General features: G+C 49.4%; 2 protein-coding genes and 1 pseudogene across 5 annotated transcripts; 2 read left to right on the top strand and 1 right to left on the bottom strand.

The window, feature by feature from the left end:
* The first annotated feature begins 204 nt into the window (after window positions 1-204).
* On the top strand, window positions 205-2175 carry LOC101765410 (uncharacterized protein At5g64816). Of its 3 annotated transcripts, XR_002675600.1 has the most exons (4): window positions 205-365; window positions 489-911; window positions 1294-1473; window positions 1583-2175. XR_002675600.1 is itself a non-coding variant. In XM_004985390.4 (3 exons), the coding sequence occupies exon 2, from the start codon at window positions 501-503 to the stop codon at window positions 876-878; it is 378 nt and encodes a 125-aa protein (XP_004985447.1). In that variant the 5' UTR covers window positions 205-365; window positions 489-500; the 3' UTR covers window positions 879-911; window positions 1294-1618. The 3 variants fall into 3 exon arrangements, 2 of the variants coding, with proteins under 2 accessions (XP_004985447.1, XP_004985446.1); XM_004985390.4 differs by having other exon boundaries at window positions 1294-1618; XM_004985389.3 differs by lacking the exons at window positions 1294-1473; window positions 1583-2175 and having other exon boundaries at window positions 489-1212.
* A 13157-nt stretch (window positions 2176-15332) lies between these two features.
* LOC101764598 lies at window positions 15333-18622 on the top strand (annotated as a pseudogene).
* On the bottom strand, window positions 18331-21216 carry LOC101765018 (tyrosine decarboxylase 1). Of its 2 annotated transcripts, XM_004985388.3 has the most exons (3): window positions 19462-21216; window positions 19204-19311; window positions 18331-18534 (listed from the first exon to the last, which is right to left on the bottom strand). In XM_004985388.3, the coding sequence occupies exons 1-3, from the start codon at window positions 21104-21106 to the stop codon at window positions 18386-18388; spliced, it is 1902 nt and encodes a 633-aa protein (XP_004985445.1). In that variant the 5' UTR covers window positions 21107-21216; the 3' UTR covers window positions 18331-18385. The 2 variants fall into 2 exon arrangements, with proteins under 2 accessions (XP_004985445.1, XP_022678517.1); XM_022822782.1 differs by lacking the exon at window positions 18331-18534 and having other exon boundaries at window positions 18991-19311; window positions 19462-21213.
* Between the last annotated feature and the right edge of the window lie 404 nt (window positions 21217-21620).

Genomic DNA, 21620 nt, shown 5'->3' with positions numbered 1-21620 from the left:
TTCGAGTTACCAAACGCCATTTTAATGGCCAAATGACTGAATCTTTTGTATTTTCGATTGGCTTAATCCTTTTTTTAAACGTTTCTCGGAAATCTTTCAGTCTATTCAAAGTGGGCTTCGCGTTGTTGGGCATACAGTATGAAGACGGTATAAAACTTTCGGCCCATTTCCAGCCCGACCCCAACTCCAGCCACCATCTATCCATCTCCCCCCACCCCGCAGTCGCACAACAGCAGATTGGAGGAGTTGGGGAAAGGAAGCGGCGCCACCTCGTCGTCCTCGCCTAAAACCCTCGCCTCCCTCCACCGGTTTCCCTCCTCTCCTCCACCCGACGACGTCTGGGCGAGCAATCGGTTCATCTCAAGGTGCCACCACCAATTTCCCACCTCTTCGTCCCCCTTCTCGCCCCCACAGTTTACTCATACATCTCTGGCGGCTCGTGGGAGATTCGGCCAAATCTGATTCGTGCGGCCCCGATTTCGGCGCAGGCTCGCGAGGCGATGGTGGACGCGTGGTGGCCCCTGCTGGGCGCGGCGATCCCGGCGCTGGTGGCGGGCCAGTTCATCCGCATCAAGCGCCGCCGCGACGAGGAGCAGCGCCTCAAGGCGGCGCGCGGCCGCGAGAAGAGCTCCGACGAGGTCTTCGTCTGCGAGCGCGTCTGCACCTCCAAGCGGATGCTCAAGAAGGTGGGGGCCTTCTCCAAGGACCCCATCCCGGAGACCTGCGTCACCGTCTGCGGCGTCTCCGAGCTCGACGCCTGCGCCGACGCCTGCGCGCGCACCGTCTGCGTCAACCAGCACCAGGTGCCCAACTGGAACGACGTCTGCCTCAAGAGGTGCCAGAGCGAGTGCCTCAAGCTCTCCTCAACCCTCATGTAGTGGCCCTCTCGCACTTGTGCTGCGGCTCCTTAGGTACCAACCATCAGGCTCTTCCCTGCTCCTATCCATATCATGGTTGAGGAAATTCAGACATCGATAACTGTCATTTATATATCTCAACGAATCGGAATGAGTGAATGTGGCTGGTCCTGTTTGTTATGTCGTCCATTCCATTGACTCTTACACATTTCCTCTGTAGAAAGTGTTTGTCTCCGATATTGTGATTGCTATGTGCCATATCCTGATTTTTGACACGTAACAGAACCTGTCTGGCCTCTAGGATGAAATGTTGAGTTCCATATGTGTTTCTATGAAGTTATTGGATTCAATCTCATTCCAGTAGGATGCTTATGTCTTCTGAATTGATGTAATTTGTTGAATTGATATTAAGTTTCGGTGTTTCACTCCTCTCTAGGGGTGGCGGTTTCGTGGATGTTGCACACAGACATCTATCACCCTTCACAGTTTAAGCTAAGAAGCCTGAAATCCTAGAGGTGTGGTTTCTAAGGTTTCAGGGAGTTAATTTGTGAGCATTGTTAGAGACTAATCTCTTGTTGGAGTTTCAACTTTCTGGTGCAAAGTGCAAACACCCAAGGTTCTGGTAATTTTGGTTTAATATAATTTGTTGATTGATTGATGACATGCCTCATTTGATTTAGTGTTCCTGTTTGTACCTCGCAACAACTGCTTTGGAATACTGTCAGAATTCAGAAAGCAATACCAGTACCATCTTCAAATCACCATGTATCCAGGTAGGAGAAAAACAGGTGGGTCGATTAGTTAACCTTTCTAACTCAGTACAAATATGGTTTTCTGAATTTTTTCTTTGGGCTGTATTAGCCTAACAGGCAAGTTGTCTTTCTTAAATCTGAGAACCAGGTCAGTGATTCAAGTATAAAGAACAGTGATGGTTGTGGTAGTTTAGGGATTGGGGGACAGTAAACTGCTACTAGTTTCAAGCTGTAGGAGAGATCCATTAGTGTAAATCTTTATTAGTAGATTGCAATTAACTCCTTTTAATCTATTTGGACATTTTTTATGTTTTTGGTTGCATCTGTCCCAAGTTTCTTACGAACCACTAGGTGATGCGTATCTAGATGACAGGGAAGCACTTATCCTGCATTGGTGACAAGGCATACCTAAGTACCCTCACCTAAACCTTATTGCCTGAAGGACATTGCATTGCATCTGTCAAATTTCAGTGGGTTAAACATTGATGGTGGTTTACTTAACCATCTTGGTAATAGGTTCTCATGCAAGGGGTTACAAAAATGAATGCAAGGGGTTACAGAATGAATGCTTCTGTAAGAGAACTATACCTGTATGCAGTCTTCTTGACAAGAGGTTTTGTTTGATTTTTTTTATTCACTAGATTAACAGAGCTGTTTTCTTCTATGATGTTGAGCGAACGTAGTTAGTGTATTAGATATCTATTATTATTAGGCATCGAAAAATGATGGTGTCGGTGCATTGGATTTCTCTACCTCATTTCACCATCTCTGATGTTATTGATCTAGTTCCAAGTTTTCATTTGGAATTTCAAATTAATTTTCGAAGCAATTTCAGTGATGAGGTGGAAAACATTTTTTTTTTGACATAGCCACACCGTCAAATACTAGTAACAAAAAAAAAACTTCTGAAAAAAGAAGGCACTCCTTCAGAGCGTTCGCGCACATGATAGTACAAACGGGCATCACTCGTAACCTCAATCCATGCTCATATATTTCGATAGGGTGCAGGAGAAGTAGGATGGCCTGATAAACTCGTGACCTTGGAAAGAAATTGGGGCCACCTCCTCCAGCGTCCTCTTTCCCATGTCAACCGCGACCGCCCATGTCCTTGTATCCCTGGGTTTTGCCTTGGACATGATGCAAACAACATTGCCACTATCCATGCTCATCGATGGCACGGCCACCCTCAGGTCCTTGACCGTCGAACTCCGACCACCGTCGCCGCCGCTGCCGAGCTCAGGCAGCAACGCGGTGTGGCCTGGACCGTTGGCAAGGACGAGGCCGTCCTGTTCCAGGTGATGACCCTCCATCCAGCGTGCTCGTGGGTCTCCCCCGTGCCCGCGGTGCAGTCCATGGCCAGGTCCGAGTCGTGGAGCTCGTCCGAGGCCGAGACGTCGTGGACGACGCGCCTGAAGCGAGAGCTCCTACCTCTCGACGCACCTGATGGAGCCGTCGGCGGTGCAGGCATCGACGTCGCGGAAGCCCCGAGCGGAGAAGCACCGGTCGACGGCGTGGATCTCCGGGAGCACCGTGGGCAGCGGGATGAGGCGGTGCGTGGGGTCGTTCCCGGCGGCCGCGAGCACGTCGCAGGCCAGGATGCCCGCCCAGAGGTCGACGAAGCCTAGCCCGCCGCCTGCCCGCCTCCGAGCGCGATCACCTTGCTTGGATGGAGCAACGGGTCGGCGGTGAAGAAGGTGAACTGGACGGGTCGGCCTGTGCTGGTCTGCGCTGAGGCGGTGGTCGCGTTCTGGCAGTCGTCGGCGAGACGGCGACTAACGCCTCCGTGTCGAGGAGGACCCACGCGGAAGGAGGGCATCGGAGCGCGACATGGAGATCTGTGGAGTTGGACCGGGCCGGATTGGGCTTCACCTCGACCACCAAAGTCGCCAACGGACAGGATAGCACAATGCGCATGTATTGTTAGGGCACCAGCGATGTATGAGTGCACCTCTGGTTAGGTGGGATCCAACAATAATTTGATATCGCATGTTATATATCTTCACCAGGTTGAATCTATAAATATGGGACCCGCAACCCTCCATCCCTCTCTTCTCTCTCCTATTCTCCCTATTTTATATTGCATGGGATCTGGTTCTATGTATGGGATCTGGTTCCATATAGAATCAACCTCACAGTATATAGGACTTGATTCCATAAAAAAGAGAGAAACATAGGACCAGCTAAGAACCACGTATTGGAGAATCCCTTAGAGACAGATGATAGAAGCTTGAAGAAATAAATATTTTCATAAGAGTCCCAATCCCCATGTACAGTCCTGGCATATTCGTATCTGCAATTCTCGACTCGAGGTACTTCTGCCGTGTTGGATTATAGGAGTAACCATTTAATTGAGTAGCAACATGTTCAGTTGATCAGCTCAGCAAAGGTAGTTACTTCAAATTGCCAAGTTTTTCTAAATGACACGTGGCAATTTGCATGCCATAAGTAAGAATTAAGCAGCTTTTTTTAAGCGGCTGGCTTGCGCAGCCCTTAATATATGTGTAAATTGCACCCATCCCATAACTTGTATTATTGTTGTATCCATATGGCATATAAAATCCCATAAAAATATCTATCAGTTCAAAATTTACTATTAAGATTCTATTTGGATACTACTGGATTGAAGTGGAATGGGAGGGCTTGAGAGAAAATTAGTTCATTTTAGACTCGACCATCCTTATTCTCTTCTAATCCTCTTCTATCAAACCAGCTTAAAGGGGAATAGAGAAATAAAAGGACACTCCTCACCATAGTCGCCTGATTAACCTTCAACCCAGCACCCATAACCTTAATTAATCCGTTTTTAGATATCTAGACAAACCGCATGAGAGGTAGTCTGTCCCGATGGAGCCATGTCCTTGGACCGAAATTGGCGCCACCTCCACCAGCGTCTTGTTTTCCATGCCAACCGCGACCGCCCATGTCTTTGTATCCGTATCCTTCACCTTGGACATGATGTAAACAACATCGCCACCATGAATGCTCACGGAAGGCACGTCCATCATCAGGTCCTTCACCGTCAAGGCCGGATCATCACCACCGTCGCCCTCGCCCCCCAGCATCTCGCGCAGCAGGGATGAAGTATGGCCAGTGTCGTCGTTCGCAAGGATGTCGTCGACATGGACCAAGCTCTCCTTGCGCCAGCAGTCAGAAGCGGCCGTCCTGCTCCACACGACGACACTGGATCGGACTGGATCCAAGGAACTCGAACTGGATCGGCGATGCCCAGTCGGCGTCGCTGTACCTGTTCACCGGCAGGTCCGAGTCGTGGAGCACGTCGGAGCTCGAAACATCCAGCATCTCCGGGAGCACGCGCCTCACCTGGTGCTCCATCTCGACGCACCTGATCCAGCCGTCGGCGGCGCAGACGACGACGTCGCGGTACTCGCGCGCGCAGCGTGGCATGGGCCGCAACAAGTTGATCTGGTTGGTGGGGAGCAGCTTGGGCAGAGGGATGACGCGGGGTTTGGGGCTCTCGCCGAGCACGTCCACGGCCAGGATGACCTTGCGGAGGTTTACCCAGCCCAGCTCGCCGCCTCCGAGCGCGATCACCTTGTCCAGAGGACCAAGGCACACGTCGCTCCCGAGCTCCAGGACGGTGCTGGCCCACGTGCCGCGATCGGACCGGAATACGTGGAGCTCGTACGTCCCGTCCTCCTCGTAACCGCGCTTGGACTTGACAGCGGCCAGGACGAAGCCGTCGCCGCCGAAGGGTACGATTCCGATGGGAGCATCATGCAGCTGGGGCAGCGGCGAGTCCGGCCGGCCGTCGACCAGCTGTGGATGAAGTAGTCGGGCATGTAGGCGAGGAGCGCGAGGTCACCCTTCGAGTAGGGGATCTGGCTGCTGCACGTCTTCCGGCCGTGGCAGTGGACGCAGAAGTAGGAGTCACGCGGCGGGTCCACCGCGAAGAAGGTGACCTGGATGTCTTTGCCCGTGCTCGTGCGCGCTGAGGCCGTGGTCGCGTTCCGGCGGTCGGCGAGGACCGCGGGAGGACCGGCGCGGCCGGAGGCGGCGGCGGCATCGGAACGCGACATGGATCTGTAACTTTGTGCGGCTAGCCGGCTACTCGGCACGAAGGAAGAAGAGGAAGAGATTTACGTCGGTACGACCGTGCGAGTTGATGCGGATTATTATGGAGATATACAAAGTCCTTTCCTTGGTATGATATTGATAATTGGTCTAGCACGACATGCTCCAGCCGCGCCGCCGGCTAGCAACCGAAACCAGCCGGAGTCCGGGACGCCCTTCTCTTCGTGCGCGTCCGCTGCCCGTGCACCCCTGCCGCCCGATGTGCAACACCACCAGCAGCGGCGACGTGGTGCGCTGAACACCTTTGCAACTGGGAATCAACTGGGTCAAAACTGAGTTTAATTTTTTTTTTGTGCCGACGTTGTATGACATAACCTCACCCAAAAACTCTTGAATGTTGGGCAAAAAAGGAAAACAAGATTTCAGGTGACAGATGTACAAGGTGCGTTGAAACAGTGCACTTTTAAAGAACACCGTTCGTACATAGCAAATCATGAAGGAATCCAAGTTGTGCGTCGTCGGCCGTTTGATCAATCGACGGAGTGGCAGATCCGCTCAAACGCCTCGACGTAGCACTCCGCGACGGCGATGAAGAGGTCGACGCCGCCCACCGCCACGGCCAGGCGCGACGGCACGAAGCCCATGAGCCCCTCGATGGGCAGGTCCGGCGGCAGGAACGCGCACGGCGGCCTGGTGCCGAGGTCCATCTGGTGCAACTGGAACCCCAGCCAGCTGTCCACCTCCAGGTCCGGGCACAGCATCGTGCCGGCCGCCGCCGCCGTCGCCACGAGTTCCTCCCCGCGTAGGTCCGCCACGGCTCCGAAGTCGACGAAAGACTGGATGTACTCGCCGTCGCACTACGGCGTCGCGGATCGCGTGGACCACTTGGCCGTAGCTCGAGTTCAGTAGGTCCTTTACCTGGAGCCTTTGGGAACGCCCATTGGCACGGCAGGGCTGGCCCTCGTTGTTCACGTGAAGGAACCGGCGGCCCGCGAAGTGAGGGTAGAGCGCTACGGCCCTCCTTGATCGCCTCGTTGGACGGCGCCGGCGCGGGGTAGGCGAGCACGGTGGGCAGAAAGACGTCGAAGGCGCCACCGTCGAAAACTGTCAGCGAGACCTGCTCGCCGGCGAGCGGGTGCCCGGTGGAGTAGACGGGCTTTACCATTGTGCTTGCCGGCATGATCTCCATTGTATTGCGTGATCTCTAGTGGAATTATATGTCAAGAAAACAACTTGGTTGAATTGTGTTGGTGTAGTTGGTGATGAACGACGAGAGAGATCCACTGCACATAAATAGACACACTCGCTCTTTCCACAAATATAAGGGATTTTAGCTTTATCCTAAATCAAATTAATCTAAGTTTTCCATAATAATAATAATAATAATAATATGATATCATAAGGTACCATTAGATCCATTTAGAAATATATTATCATAGCCTACTTTTTAGATGCGGTGGATATTAATACTCGTTTCAACATATTTTGTCGAACTTACTGTAGTTTGATTTAAGATAAATCCCATTATGTTTGTGAACAGGAGTAAATTGCAGTGCACGAATATGCTTCTGGTGCGCACAGGTGACCAAAACGTCCGGCATTTCTTTCCTTTACGTTAATCTTTCTACCTTTACCCGGGTAGCCGTGTCATCCTGGAAGGTACCACACGTCCCATCATAGATACTTGACATTTTAAGAAAAATCTAATCAAACTTTTAAAATTTTTCAATAAGCACATCCCTGCTACTCAAACACGTGTGGATATGTTCACCTTAAGAAATATAGCTATCCTCAGTCTGCAAAACTTTTAATAAAACATATATTTTGGAAACATATAAAAACTATATATATATATATATATATTTGTATGACTCATACCTTTTAAGTGTAACACATATGTCTTATATAAATATATTTATATTGAAAAATAATTTCAGATTGTATTCTTTTTGCAGCGTCTACAGTTGTTAAGATTGTACCTTTAAGATCACAAAAGCTCAACAATATAATGCGCATTATTTGTGACACGAGGCTCATTAGCTGCAAATGCCGCTTGTCGGTCGTCATTGATTAGATGGAAAAAAACCCCACGCAGCTGCAAACTCACAGTTCGAAAGATCATACAAAGTCAATAATGTGGTTGATATATGCAAAAAGATCATACAAAGTCAATAATGTGGTTGATATATGCAAAAAGATCATACAAAGTCAATAATGTGGTTGATATATGCAAAAACACATTCAGCCGTCCTTTACCCCTCCCCATCAAACATCAAAGACTATTGTTGAACTATCACTATATTGATTCCTAGAGCCAGAAAGCCAGGACATCCGCATCCAATCTTTTAATGGAAGTGCGATATCGATCGATCGATCTGTGTCGTGAATCGTTGAGATTAGCTGAGAACGTCTCTCGTGCATGCTCCTACCTACTCCCATGCTCCTATATTCCAACTTCCAAAAACCATCAAAATGTGTATGGAAAATATCAACCAACAATATAAATGGGTAAATATGAATGCTCCTACCTACTCCCATGCAAAGATGAATGCTCATGCAAAATTTTGGGACAAACCAAATTTTGTGCAAAGAGGAAAAAAAAAAGAGGATTAATATATTTATTGGCTCCGATGCATTGTTTATGTAGATCCACAACCCGACTGTATGGACTAAAGGAGATCCGCTTTTCTCGGAAGGCCCTTGCGTCATCCTTGTAGGCGACTCAGGGGCGGACGCCAGGCGCCGCCACCAAGCCTCCACTGTATAAACGCGGCCGGCCACTACTGCTGCTCCGGCAGCAGCAGCCCCATCGCTCCCCTAGCCAGCGACGACAGCCTAGCTCCATTTTCTTCCTCCTCCAATCTTCTACATCTCCTCCCTTCCATCCCTCTCATGCAGGCGAAAGTGGCCGGTTCGCGTGGGTGGACACCGGATCCGATGTTTGGTGGCCGGAATCGACCGGCAAGATGGATCTAGTCAGAGGAGGCATGTGCCCTGCATGGGCTGCGCCGGCTGCAGCGACGCCTGCTTGCAGGCCTGCGGTGGCTACGACGGTAACCACATGGCGCAGCGCAGCTGAGGTGGTGGGCGGCCTTAGCGAAGTCGTACCTGGGGAGGATGGCCGGTAACTACAACCACAAACATTGTGCTTGTAACGGGTGCTCACGAACTCATCGTGCGACAAGTGTAGTATGGGACGCATTTCGTCGATGTTGGGTCCCAAGTGCTTCAGCCTCTAGTGATTGGTGATGGCGTGGTATGGGACGCGTCTCGTCGACCCTTGGGGCTGTGTTGTGATGGGCTAGGGTGCGCTAGTGAAAGCCACGGCAATGACGCCTTTGGGTGTCATTTTCCTTCTTGGAGGTGCCACCATGTCCCGATCCCACCCCATCACTAGATCTACAGGTGAAAACTTTGTCCCAGTGGGCGGCGGCGGCGACAACTATCGTCATTTGCTCGGTGGAGGTTGTAAGGAAAATGGCTCTAGGCCATAGTGATTTTGGTGATTAGTGACAACATAGTCATTAGGACTAATGTGTTTGTAAGATGTACCTTTGTAGGTATTTTATAGGTCCCAAGGATAAATTAGAATCCCATCAAAATGAGAAGAAAAAGAAAGATTTAGAAGAATTTTATGGCATCCAAATGATAGCAAAAATCTCAAATGATGGTAATGAAGCCGGAACAAAAATGCGTGAAGACTTGAAGCGAACCCTGCTGGAATTATGCACCAACACATTCCATCGATCTATATGATGACCATTGGAAGAGGCGCTGAATCAGTCGGTGATGTGGAGGACATCAATAGGGCTAAGAAGTGTGCACTGTTACCACCGACACATTCGGTGGGCACAGTGAGCCTCCATCGAATTAGTCGGTGAGGATCGGCTCGGCTTAAGATCGGCTCTAGAAGTTTGAAAAGTTATTTCAAGCCACACCGATTCATACGGTGGTTCAAGAGGATGAAGCAACGTATCAGTCGGTGAAGGAAGGCGCACGAAGACTGCGGCTCAAGGGTCACCGACTCATTCGGTGATGCCCTTCACATGTCACTAAATCAGTCAGTGGTATGTGTAGGGCCCAGCGTCAGTGGGCGCGAGTCGCCCAACGGCTAGCTGAGGTGGCATGCACCGATTCATTCGGTGACACCTCCTGCACACCACCGAATCAGTCAGTGCTATGCAGAAAGTTGCAACGGCTAGTTTCTTATCTTGGGGCTATTTATACCCTATTGCCCGGCCATTTGAGAGGTGTTAGTGCTTGGAGAAGCTATAGGCTTCTTTCCACATTCACACAAGTGCTCTATCCACCAAAGTGCTAAAGAGAAGATTAAGGCAATTAGTATAAGACTTAGGTCTTTATTAGTGCTAGTTTAGGCCTATTAGCGCATTGCTTTAGGGTTTAGCCTAAAGTTAGACGAGGTTTTGCACACCTCCTTTGTATCGGTACTTGCGCGCACCAAGAGTTGTAAATCCGGGGCTTGTAAGTCGTGCGAGACCCTCCAACCGTGTTTGTGGAGTGGCCGCTGGTGCTTGTGATAGGGAGGAGAGGCCCTAGGCTTTTGCCAAAACTCAACAAAGTGAAGAACGGCAAGGAGCATCTGGAAGAGGCTAGGCAGAGACCCACTTGTGCATGGGGAAGGCTCGTCGGCTATCCTACGGAGTTACTTCACTGGGTAGTTTATACCCTTGCGCGGGCATTCCCTTTGAGAGGGGCTTCAACAATGAGGACTAGTGGAAATCTTTGCTTTCCGATACCTCCGTAAAAATTACAGTGTCGCCACGCCGGAAGTTTGCCTTCTCTACCTCATTTACTTCCGCATTTCTTATCGCACTTACTTTCCGCATTTACCTTTCCTAAAATTGCCATGTGTAGTTTATAGGATTGGAACCTAGGGTGCAAAACTCTTTTGCGGTAGAGATAGCAACACATAGAAAAACCTAGTGCACATCTAGATAGAAATTGGAATAGGTTTCTATATGTGCTTGGAGGCTCAGTTTTTAGAACACCCAATTCACCCCCCCTCTTAGGGTGTCACGGTACCTTCAGAGGTGTCATTTTGGAGATTTTTTTAGTGGTGGTGCACTTCGTGCGAGTACTGTGTTTACCCAACTCAGATTTTTCAACAGCTACAAGTATCTTGCTTATCCCCGCTGGCTGCTACCTATGTTAGTGGAAGTGTGGATACTTTTGATGCGGTCTTGGTTTGGTGGTCAGAGCACCAATCAGCAGATGGAGTTGTTTCTCTTTCCCGTTGTTGGCATTGGCTCATACTTCGGTTCCACTTTTACCTGATGTGGAGGAGTTGGTTCATTTGGAGGCGACTTTACGAAACCTGCCACAAAGAGAGATTACTAGAGTAGTTTGTATGAAATTTTGAGTTTCTTCTTTTTCTTTGATTTTGTTACGTTGGAACATCGGATCTTCTGATGTCTTGGCTACATGTTGACTTGAAACATGTGCCTCTACGTAATGTTTGTGGCCTGATACATTCTCCAAAGAGGATGTCTGAAGCTGAAATATTATTTTCCATTATCTAAAAAAATCCACAACCCGCACCAATTCACATGTTGATTTATTTTTTTAATTTCTCTTTACCCAATTTTTTTCATCCCCAAATTTTGCATGAATATGCATATTTACATCATCTACCAATCCATATATTTTTAGTTGTTTTTTATTCGAATTTTGATGATACTTTTTTTGAAGGAGTGGGAAGGGGTACGAGCACACGAGCCATTTTTCAGATTAGCTAGCATGATGTTATTGTATATAGAATGTAATAGTTACATATACACAAGAGAGGGACGTTCGGGCATTTGACGGACCTTGCGTTCAGGAATCAAATGTAAGACACATGATTTATTTTAGTTCGGAGTTGTTGGGCACCCTATGTCCGGCTTTCGGTCTCCATGATAGGAGAGCCTTCCAAAAGATCGCCCTTATGGATGTTTGTCTTCTATTATTGAATCATCCTCATGGAGGGTCACTCGGAAGAATTTATATAAACCATCGGTACGGTATGGTACAAAGGATGGTCATGCTTCTCGAGTCAGTGAAAATGATCAAAGGTTGACTAAGAGTAAAATAGTAATATACAAAATCTACAATACACTTGTCATATGTATAGTCGGCCTTAGCCAGGGGTGGATTTGGGCCCCGAGCTGCCCGGGCTGCAGCCCAGGGTGAGGTCCAAGAAGATTGGGAACAAGTTTCATAAAAATGGCATAAAAAGGCCAGGCAGCCTATTAGCCCACCCCAACGTGAAGTGAGCCCAGCAGACCGGAACCCTAGCCCTGGCCGGCTAGCCTCGCGCCTTCCGTCCGCACTCGTCACGCCACGCTGCCTCCTGCGCCTCCTGTCCGCACTCGCCTTCAGCCCCCGGCCCCCACGGCCCCGTGCCCCCGCCGGCTGCGCGCCGCACCGTCGCCACCCGCCAGGTCGCCACCTCGCCGGTCGCCCTCACCTCCCGCGACCCCGCCAGCCGCACCCCCACACCCCCACCGACCGCTGACTAAACAGCAGCGCGCCAGCTTGCCAGGCGCCGGCCGCCAGCTGAGCGGCACTCAGGCAGCGCGCCAGCGGCTGAGCCGCTGAGGGCAGGTAGCAGCCAAGCAGCAGCAGGCAGGTGAGATACTATGGAGAGAAATTCATTACTTTGCAATATTCATTACTTCATTGAGTATTTGAGTCTTACTTTGCAATTGCAACATTTCATAACTTAGAATGGAGAGATACTATGCTAAAAAAGATGCGTCAAAGAGTAGTGCTGAAACTATAGAGAGCCGGGTTAAGCAAAAAAGACCACGGATTGAACTTGATATGAGAGATATAGTTGTTGATCCAGGAGACAGGAAGCCAATTGATGATTTTCATCATGATATTAGGGATGAGGCTAGGAGAGCATATCTACAAATAGGTCCATATATGCCAGCTGGTCTTAAGTTTCCAAAAACGAAAAAATATGGTAAAGGTCAATCAAGAGGATTTGTTGGATCATGGTTTGATCAATTTAATTGGTTAGAGTACAGTGTAGCCAAGGATGCAGTTTATTGCTTTTATTGCTATCTCTTTAAGCCGCAACAAACTGGGTTTCATAGTAATGATACATTCACAAAGTTGGATTTACAAATTGGAAGAATGCAAAGGAATCTTTCAAGGAGCATGCTCAATCAATTGATGGCTTTCATAGTAATGCAAGAAAGTGTGCACTTGATTTCAAAAATTAGAGGCAAAGTATTCAACATGTGTGGACTGATACAAGTGCAACAGAAGAGGAGGCATATAAAGCTCATTTAACTATCATGTTAGGCATTGCTAAATTTCTCCTTTTGCAAGCTCTAGCCTTTCGTGGATATGATGAATCTAAAACATCAAGAAATAAAGGGAACTTTATGAAGATACTTGAATGGTACAGAAAGAAGGATCCTAAGGCTGCACTTGTGATGGGTGAAAATGCTCTAGGGAATAATCAAATGAGTAGTCCAATGGTTCAGAAAGATTTGGTTAGGGCTTGTGCATAGGAGACAAGTGAGTTAATTAAAAGTGAAATAGGAGATCGTTGGTTTCTGGTGCTTGTTGATAAGGCTCGTGATGCATCTATTAGGGAACAAATGGTTGTAGTTGTGAGGTATATATCTCCTCTCCATTTGGTTATTTCGTTAGTTTTGTTTTGTTGCTTTCAAGTAACACTATTTTCTATTTTCTCTTGTAGGTTTATCAATGATAAAGGAAGTGTGATTGAGAGGTTTCTTGGCATTGAACATGTTTCTGACACCACATCACCTTCACTAAAAGAAGCATTGGATACTATGCTTAGAAGATATGGTCTATCTATTTCTAAGATTAGAGGGCAAGGATATGATGGAGCTTCAAATATGAGAGGACAATTTTATGGGTTACAAAGACTGGTATTGAATGAAAACCCATATGCCTTTTACATCCACTGTTTTGCTCATCAATTGCAGCTTGTGGTAGTTTCTATAGCCAAGTGTTGTGGTTCAACTTTTGATTTCTTCAATTATATCACTTCAATTATCAATGTTGTTACTGCTTCTTGCAAGAGGAAAGATCAGCTCCTTGAAGTCACCATGATAAGATTGTTGAGCAGTTAGATAGTGGTGCTATTTTTTCTAGGAGAGGGAAAAACCAAGAAACTAGTCTTGATGGGCCTGGTGATACACGGTAGGGTACACATCACAAAATATTGGCACGTCTTATGATCATGTGGTCCTCTATACTAGAGATGTTAGATAATATTAGTGAAGATGGAACTAATGGGGAAAAGAAAACTACAGCCTCTGGATTGATTTAAAGAATGGAGTCATTTGAATTTGTGTTCATATTACATCTTATGATCAGAGTATTGGGGATGACTCAAGGTCTGTCACAATGTTTGCAAAAAAAATTAAAATATTGTTCGTGCAATAAGATTAATTGGCTCTGTGATGATAAATATGAATGAAATGAGGGAAAATGGTTGGGATTCTCTTTTTGATGAGGTAAAGGAGTTTTGCCTCCTCAACAACATAGACATTCATAATATGAAAGATATGATACCAATTAGAGGTCGTTCGAGATGTCTTGGTGCTAAATTAGTGAGTTACTACCATTATTTTCATCATGGAATTTTCAATGTTGTGATTGATCAAATTTATTGTGAGTTAAACAATCGATTTCTAGAAACATCAACTCAACTCTTGAGATGTGTTGCTTGTCTTGATCTGAGGGATTCTTTTTCCAACTTTGAGGTAGAGAAGTTAGTTAAGCTTGCTAAGATTTATAAAGATGACTTCTCTGATTATGACTGCATAATGCTTGCAGGTGACCTTCCTATATTCATTGATGAAGTCAGAAATGATAATAATTTTGGAACTTGTACTGATCTTGGTAACCTTGGTGAGAAGATGGTTCAGACTGATAGACATACAACTTTTTCTTTGGTGTATCGTCTCATTGAACTTGCATTGATTTTGCCGGTGGCAACAACAACAGTTGAAAGAGCCTTCTCTGCTATGAATATTATCAAGACCGAACGAAGAAATAAAATGAATGATGATTGGATGAACAGTAGCATGATATGCTATATTGAGCGGGATTTGTTTGCATCGATTGAAGATGAAACAATTCTAAAGCGCTTTCAAGGTTTAAGCAACTGTAAGATGAATTTGCCAATCGAGGGCTCAAGGTGCGTGTCGTTTACTTGTATTAGTCTATTTCAATACATAATGTTATCTTGCTTTATAAAGAGCTAAGATTTTAAAAAAATTATGGAGAATTGAGGATGTCGGTACAAGTGGTGTTAAATCATGAAGACATGTATGTTTTTTTTTGTCATGGAAGACTCTTAATTTGGTACTTTTCTATCTTCAATGTTCTACGTATTGTTTGAGTCTATTGGTTGAACACTTGGAATCAATATAATTATATAATTATTTGTGTCCTTTGAAAAATATGTTATATCTAATAGTGTATGGCTAGTAAGATTTTAAGCATTATATTAGTTAGCCCGGGATGGAGCCTGTTTCTGGATCCACCACTGGCCTTAACGGATCCTTTTTGTGTAGGCCCACACGGGAGTCTAAGAGTTTCAGGACATGGTTACTCTGGAGCCCTTAGGAGTGTCATCATCAAGTTCCTAGGAGTCCCGTTGCCGACGACATCATCATCAAGGTCCATGGGAGGTCCGTCTCAAAGGAATCAGCTCGTATCCTAGAAGAGAAAGGGGATAAATTAGGCAAAACTAAAATCTTAACATATAGCTTCCACTACTTTGCATAAAAAATATAGAGTAGACCATGCTATCTAAATATGCATATATGGTTCATCTAGTGAAACTTCCCACGCACAAAGAGTTTGCAACCTAGAGTCACTCATAGCAATAACTACTCTATGAAAGTAAAGTCACACAAGTTGCAAGTAAGAAATACGGAAATGTAAAGAGGTGGGTTAGGGAGGATACAAACTCGGCATGACGATTTATCCCGTGGTATTGGTAGGCAAATGCTATCCCTAGTCTATGTTAGAGCTCCACCAAGGTATGCTCCCGGTCACCAAGTCTCTCCCGGTCAAGATCTTGTGCTCGTCACAAAGGCTCTCGCCAAGCCGGATGAGAAGCTTGTCACAAAGGCAAGAGCTCACCACTCCCTCTCTTCCAGTCACCTTAATGCCATCTCCACTACGGAGATTCTCCATGATGAAGAGGGGGTCTCCTCATCCCCCACACGTAATAGTCGTCGCTGCTCCACACCAAGCTGGAGGGTCGAAGACTTGCCGGTGAGCCACCAAGATCCCAAGAGGTCAGCACACTAAGCTTACAATGGTGGTTCACTTCTTGAACCAATCACAAGGTAGAAACGCCTTTTTGCACTCACTCTCTATAAGCATATCCTAACACTTAATCACTCTCTAAGCTTGTGCTAATTGCCTTTGGATGATCACTTTTGCATTTTTGGTGGCATGGATGTATTCTTGATGTGTCTTGCACTCCAATGAACTTTTTCACACTCCAACAACTCCAATACCTTTCTTTGTATTGCATTCATGGAACCTATGAAACCCTACAAGTGCTCATTTTTGATATGTTAGTCCCAATATAATGTTGTCATTCGATCACTAGAATCACAATTATGACTAGAGGGTCATTTTTCTTACACCGTCACCATTGGAGCCTCTGAAATACTAGCATCGGGCCCTCCTAAAAGGCTTAAGGAGTCATGGGGCTCGAGCTTCTCGATTGCTTGAGGAGTTGAGAGGCTCCCTGATGGATTAGTCGAGGGAGGAGGGGATGGGGGCTCGAGCTTCGAGAAGGTTAGATAGTCGTAACCGGAGTTTGGGAGTACGTTGAGTTCCAAACTTAGCTTCCTGAAGCTTTTGGTCCAGTGAGAGGAATAGAAATGAGAGAGAAAGGACGAAACGGTGGGAGGAAGAGCACAATCTGGAGAGGAGAAATCGACTTCTGCCTCGAGAAGCAACGGTCCAGTGTAGTTTTGGATTTCCTCTGCGCGTGTGCACCTACCACCTGCATATTTATATAGATGTGAAGCCAGTTCAAATTTTCACTAGTCTCGACATTGCAACATCTCCTTACCTTCGCTACAAGTAGAAGGTGCAGCTAATCTCGCGAGTTTTCCCACCCAAATATGGCTCAGCCTTCGCACAGCTACATCAACGATGGCACCCCACGGAACGGCATCGTCCTCCTCCCTGTGGAAACGGGAACTGTGCCACCACAATGCTCCCACCTGCTAAACCCCGAGGAGTTCCGGCGGCAGGGCCACCAGGTCATCGACTTCATCGCCGACTACTACGCCAGCATGCTGGGCGAGTACCCCGTGCACCCCAGCGTCAACCCCGGCTTCCTACGACGCGAGCTCCCCGCGGACGCGCCGTTGCGTCCGGAGCGCGACGCGTTCGACGCGGCGCTGCGGGACGTCCGCGACCTCATCCTGCCCGGCCTGACGCACTGGCAGAGCCCTCGCCACTTCGCGCACTTCCCGGCGTCCAGCAGCACTGTCGGTGCCCTCGGCGAGGCCCTCACGGCCGGCATCAACGTCGTTCCCTTCACGTGGGCCGCCTCGCCGGCTGCCACGGAGCTCGAGATGGTCGTCGTCGACTGGCTCGGCAAGGCGCTCCACCTGCCCGAGAGCCTGATGTTCTGCGGCGGCGGTGGAGGAACGCTTCTAGGCACCACGTGCGAGGCCATCCTCTGCGCCCTCGTCGCCGCGAGGGACCGGAAGCTCGCGGACATTGGGAGCAGGAGGATCGGAGACCTCGTCGTCTACTGCTCCGACCAGACCCACTTTGCCTTCCGCAAGGCTGCCCACATCGCTGGCATCCACCGTGACAACTGCCGCGAGATCGCGACGTGTCGCGATGACATGTTCGCGCTCTCGCCAGCCGAGCTGCATGCCGCCATGCAAGCCGACGTGGACGCCGGGCTGGTCCCGCTCTTCCTGTGCGCGACGGTGGGGACCACCCAGACCACCGCCGTGGACCCCATCCGCGAGCTCACGGCGCCTGGGTCCACGTGGACGCGGCCTATGCTGGCTCGGCGCTCGTCTGCCCGGAGTTCCGCCACGTCATTGACGGCGTTGAGGCCGTGGACTCATTCAGCATGAACGCCCACAAGTGGCTTCTGGCCAACACCGACTGCTGCGCGCTGTGGGTGAGGAAGCCGTCACTGCTCGTGGCGGCGCTCCGCACGGAGCAGGAGTACATCCTCAAGGACGTGGCGGCGGAGGGGCACGACGTCGTGGACTACAAGGACTGGTCCGTGACGCTGACACGCCGGTTCCGCGCGCTCAAGCTGTGGCTCGTGCTCCGCTGCTACGGCGTCGAGGGCCTGCGCGCCCACGTCCGCTCCCACCTGCGCATGGCCGCGTCGTTCGAGAGCATGGTCAGGGCCGACGCGCGGTTTGAGGTGACCGTGGCGACGCAGTTCGCGCTGGTGTGCTTCCGGCTCCGGTCGCCGGAGAAGCTGGGCGGCGAGAAGACGGCCAACGAGCTCAACCGGAGGCTCTTGGAGGAGGTGAACGCGACCGGCTCCGGGCCGTACATGAGCTCCGCCATGGTGGGTGGCATCTACATGCTCAGGTGCGCCGTCGGGAGCACGCTTACGGAGGAGCAGCACGTCTGTGAAGCGTGGAAGGTCGTGCAGGATCAAGCTGCTTCCCTCCTCCGTAAAATGGAGATCAATTACAGCGTGGTTGCCGAATAAGTTGAAATGAGTTATGCATCAACGCGTCAATTTATTTTAGTTTGAATAAGCATAAAAGTGTTAGCGGATGGGCATGTAGCCCAGTGGTAAGGCTGCAAGGGAACAGCTGCCCGGCGGGGTGTTGGAGCCCTCGTCCCGCACCAAGCTTTCAAGGAATGGCATGCCGAGGTGGCGCCTATCAAATAAAAAACATACTTGTGTTATGTTGTAAAACAACCGAACTTGGTTCTGGTTTCTAGAACCGAGAATCCAGAATTAAAGAACTTGTCAGGTCTTTATAACAAGTTTTTGCACAAAACTTAGTTGAACGAGTTGTTCTGGAGACTTATTCCAAACATTTCTTTTTTGCAAAAGTGGTGTGGCGAAAAAAAATCATGTGTATAAGTTGTCTAGAAAAGTTAAAAAACGAAGTTAAGCAATCCTAACAATTTTATCATGGAATTTATGCTAAAAGGTTATCAACTTATCATTCAGGAGCTGTTGTACCGAGAAATTAACTGTAGAAGTTATGCATAAAAGTTGTCTGAAAAAAGTTTTTCCGGAAATATTCTCGTGAATAGTTTTCTAAAAAAATTATCATGAAAAATTTATCTAGACAAGTTGAATGGATATATTAAGCGTTAAAGTCAAGTGACGACAACGTTATTATCAAAAATTGTACTAAAAAGAATCATGAGAAGTTTTTAGCAACATTGTACAGAAAAGTTATGTACATAAGCTTATATCATTTTTAAAATAGAAAGTTGCGCAAAAACAAAGATTCCGGGGCGAGCAATAGCTGACCAGCAAGGATTAGTTTTTAACTAATCATTTTATCTTAAATGTCATATATTTAAGAACTGACAGTAGTTGCATATGCATCCTTCTCGCCGGCGAGCGGGTGCCCGGTGGAGTACGTAGATGGGCTTCACCATCGTGCTAGCTGTCGTGATCTCCATTCTACTGCTATTTCCTGCCGAATTGCAATGTCAAGAGGTAGCTTAGTTGAGACAAATTAAAGGCTTGGTCGTTAATTAATCTCCCTATATATCTTATCCTGGTGATTATATGTGTCATCATTTTTTGCCTTTGAATGTGAACGAGTGAGTTGTTGAGACGTCACCGTTATCAATCTCCATTTTACGGAGGAGGGAAGCAGCTTGATCCTGCAAGACCTTCCACGCTTCACGGACGTGCCGCTCCTCCGTAAGCGTGCTCCCGACGGCGCACCTGAGCATGTAGATGCCACCCACCATGGCGGAGCTCATGTACGGCCCGGAGCCGGTCGCGTTCACCTCCTCCAGGAGCCTCCGGTTGAGCTCGTTGGCGGTCTCCTCGCCGCCCAGCTTCTCCGGCGACCGGAGCCGGAAGCACACCAGCGCGAACTGCCTCGTCGCCGTCACCTCAAACCGCGCGTCAGCCCTGACCATGCTCTCGAACGAAGCGGCCATGCTCATGTGTGCGCGGACGTGGGCACGTAGACCCTCGACGCCGTAGCAGCGGAGCACTAGCCAAACCTTGAGCGCCCGGAACCGGCGGGTCAGCGTCACGGACCAGTCCTTGTAGTCCACGACGTCGTGCCCCTCCGCCGCCGCGTCCTTGAGGATGTACTCCTGCTCCGTGCGGAGCGCCGCCGCGAGCAGCGACGGCCTCATCACCCACAGCGCGCAGCAGTCGTTGTTGGCCAGGAGCCACTTGTGGGCGTTCGTGCTGAACGAGTCCACGGCCTCGACACCGTCGATCACGTGGCGGAACTCCGGGCAGACGAGCGCCGAACCGGCGTACGCCGCGTCCACGTGGACCCAGGCGCCGTGCGCCGCCGCGACGGCGCTGAGCTCGCGGATGGGGTCCACGGCGGTGGTCTGGGTGGTCCCCACCGTCGCGCACAGGAAGAGCGGGGCCAGCCCGGCGTCCACGTCGGCTTGCATGGCGGCATGCAGCTCGGCTGGCGAGAGCGCGAACATGTCATCGCGACACGTCGCGATCTCGCGGCAGTTGTCACGGTGGATGCCAGCGATGTGGGCAGCCTTGCGGAAGGCAAAGTGGGTCTGGTCGGAGCAGTAGACGACGAGGTCTCCGATCCTCCTGCTCCCAATGTCCGCGAGCTTCCGGTCCCTCGCGGCGACGAGGGCGCAGAGGATGGCCTCGCACGTGGTGCCTAGAAGCGTTCCTCCGCCGCCGCCGCAGAACATCAGGCTCTCGGGCAGGTGGAGCGCCTTGCCGAGCCAGTCGACGACGACCATCTCGAGCTCCGTGGCGGCCGGCGAGGCGGCCCACGTGAAGGGAACGACGTTGATGCCGGCCGTGAGGGCCTCGCCGAGGGCACCGACGGTGCTGCTGGACGCCGGGAAGTGCGCGAAGTGGCGAGGGCTCTGCCAGTGCGTCAGGCCGGGCAGGATGAGGTCGCGGACGTCCCGCAGCGCCGCGTCGAACGCGTCGCGCTCCGGACGCGACGGCGCGTCCGCGGGGAGCTCGCGTCGTAGGAAGCCGGGGTTGACGCTGGGGTGCACGGGGTACTCGCCCATGCGGGCGTAGTAGTCGGCGATGAAGTCGATGACCTGGTGGCCCTGCCGCCGGAACTCGTCGGGGTCGAGCAGGTGGGAGTCCTGCGGCGGCAGAGTTCCCGTTTCCACAGGGACGACAACGCCGTTCTGTGGGGCGCCATTGCTGATGTAGCAGTGCGAAGGCGGCGCCATATATGCGTGGTGGGGAGGTGCAGAGACAAGTGATTGATGAACTGACGGTCCAATTAGCTGCACCTTCCACATGTAGTAGTGAGAGAAAGAAGATGATGCAGTATCGAGGCTGATGAAAACATGAATCGCCTTCTCTAGCTATTTATAAAATGGTGTAAGGTGCAAACGGCCGCCACATCTTCGGCCGACCTCACCTCACCTGCAACCTACCTACGCCTACGCCTTGTGTAGTTGTGTGTTGACGTTATTTATGGGTGTCTTTGTTAAACCTTTTCTTCCCAAAAAAAGTATGATTCAGTCGCAACCGTCTGCTACGCTTACGCCTTGTGTAGTTGTGTGTTGATGTTTTCGTGATGGTTCTAGGTTCTGCGTTGCTGGGATTATAAAAGAAAAATGAGCGGACGAATTAAAAAAATGAAAGTAAACGGGAAATGGAGTCAACTTTGTGCTTGGTGGTCAGTCAAAAAAGGCATGGTTCTTGGTTGATGGTACTACCAGGAACCCAGGAGCCCAAATGTAACTCAGATCAGATGTACTGTATTTTTTTTTCCCGCGCTCCCATAGCTTCTCCCAGTAGATGAGCACC

The sequence above is a fragment of the Setaria italica genome, chromosome IX, assembly GCF_000263155.2.
Source record: "Setaria italica strain Yugu1 chromosome IX, Setaria_italica_v2.0, whole genome shotgun sequence".
NCBI classification, from domain to species: domain Eukaryota; kingdom Viridiplantae; phylum Streptophyta; class Magnoliopsida; order Poales; family Poaceae; genus Setaria; species Setaria italica.
This window is presented reverse-complemented; position numbering and strand designations above follow the sequence as displayed.

Bases quoted from the DNA above. Each gene is read 5' to 3' on its own strand.
- LOC101765410 (XM_004985390.4), top strand. From the start codon at position 501: ATGGTGGACGCGTGGTGGCCCCTGCTGGGCGCGGCGATCCCGGCGCTG.
- LOC101765018 (XM_004985388.3), bottom strand. From the start codon at position 21,106: ATGTGGAAGGTGCAGCTAATTGGACCGTCAGTTCATCAATCACTTGTC. The intron at 19,312-19,461 runs GTGACGTCTCAA...GCAATTCGGCAG, and splicing joins TAAAATGGAGATTGATAACG to GAAATAGCAGTAGAATGGAG. The intron at 18,535-19,203 runs GTCAGTTCTTAA...TTTATTTGATAG, and splicing joins AGGATGCATATGCAACTACT to GCGCCACCTCGGCATGCCAT.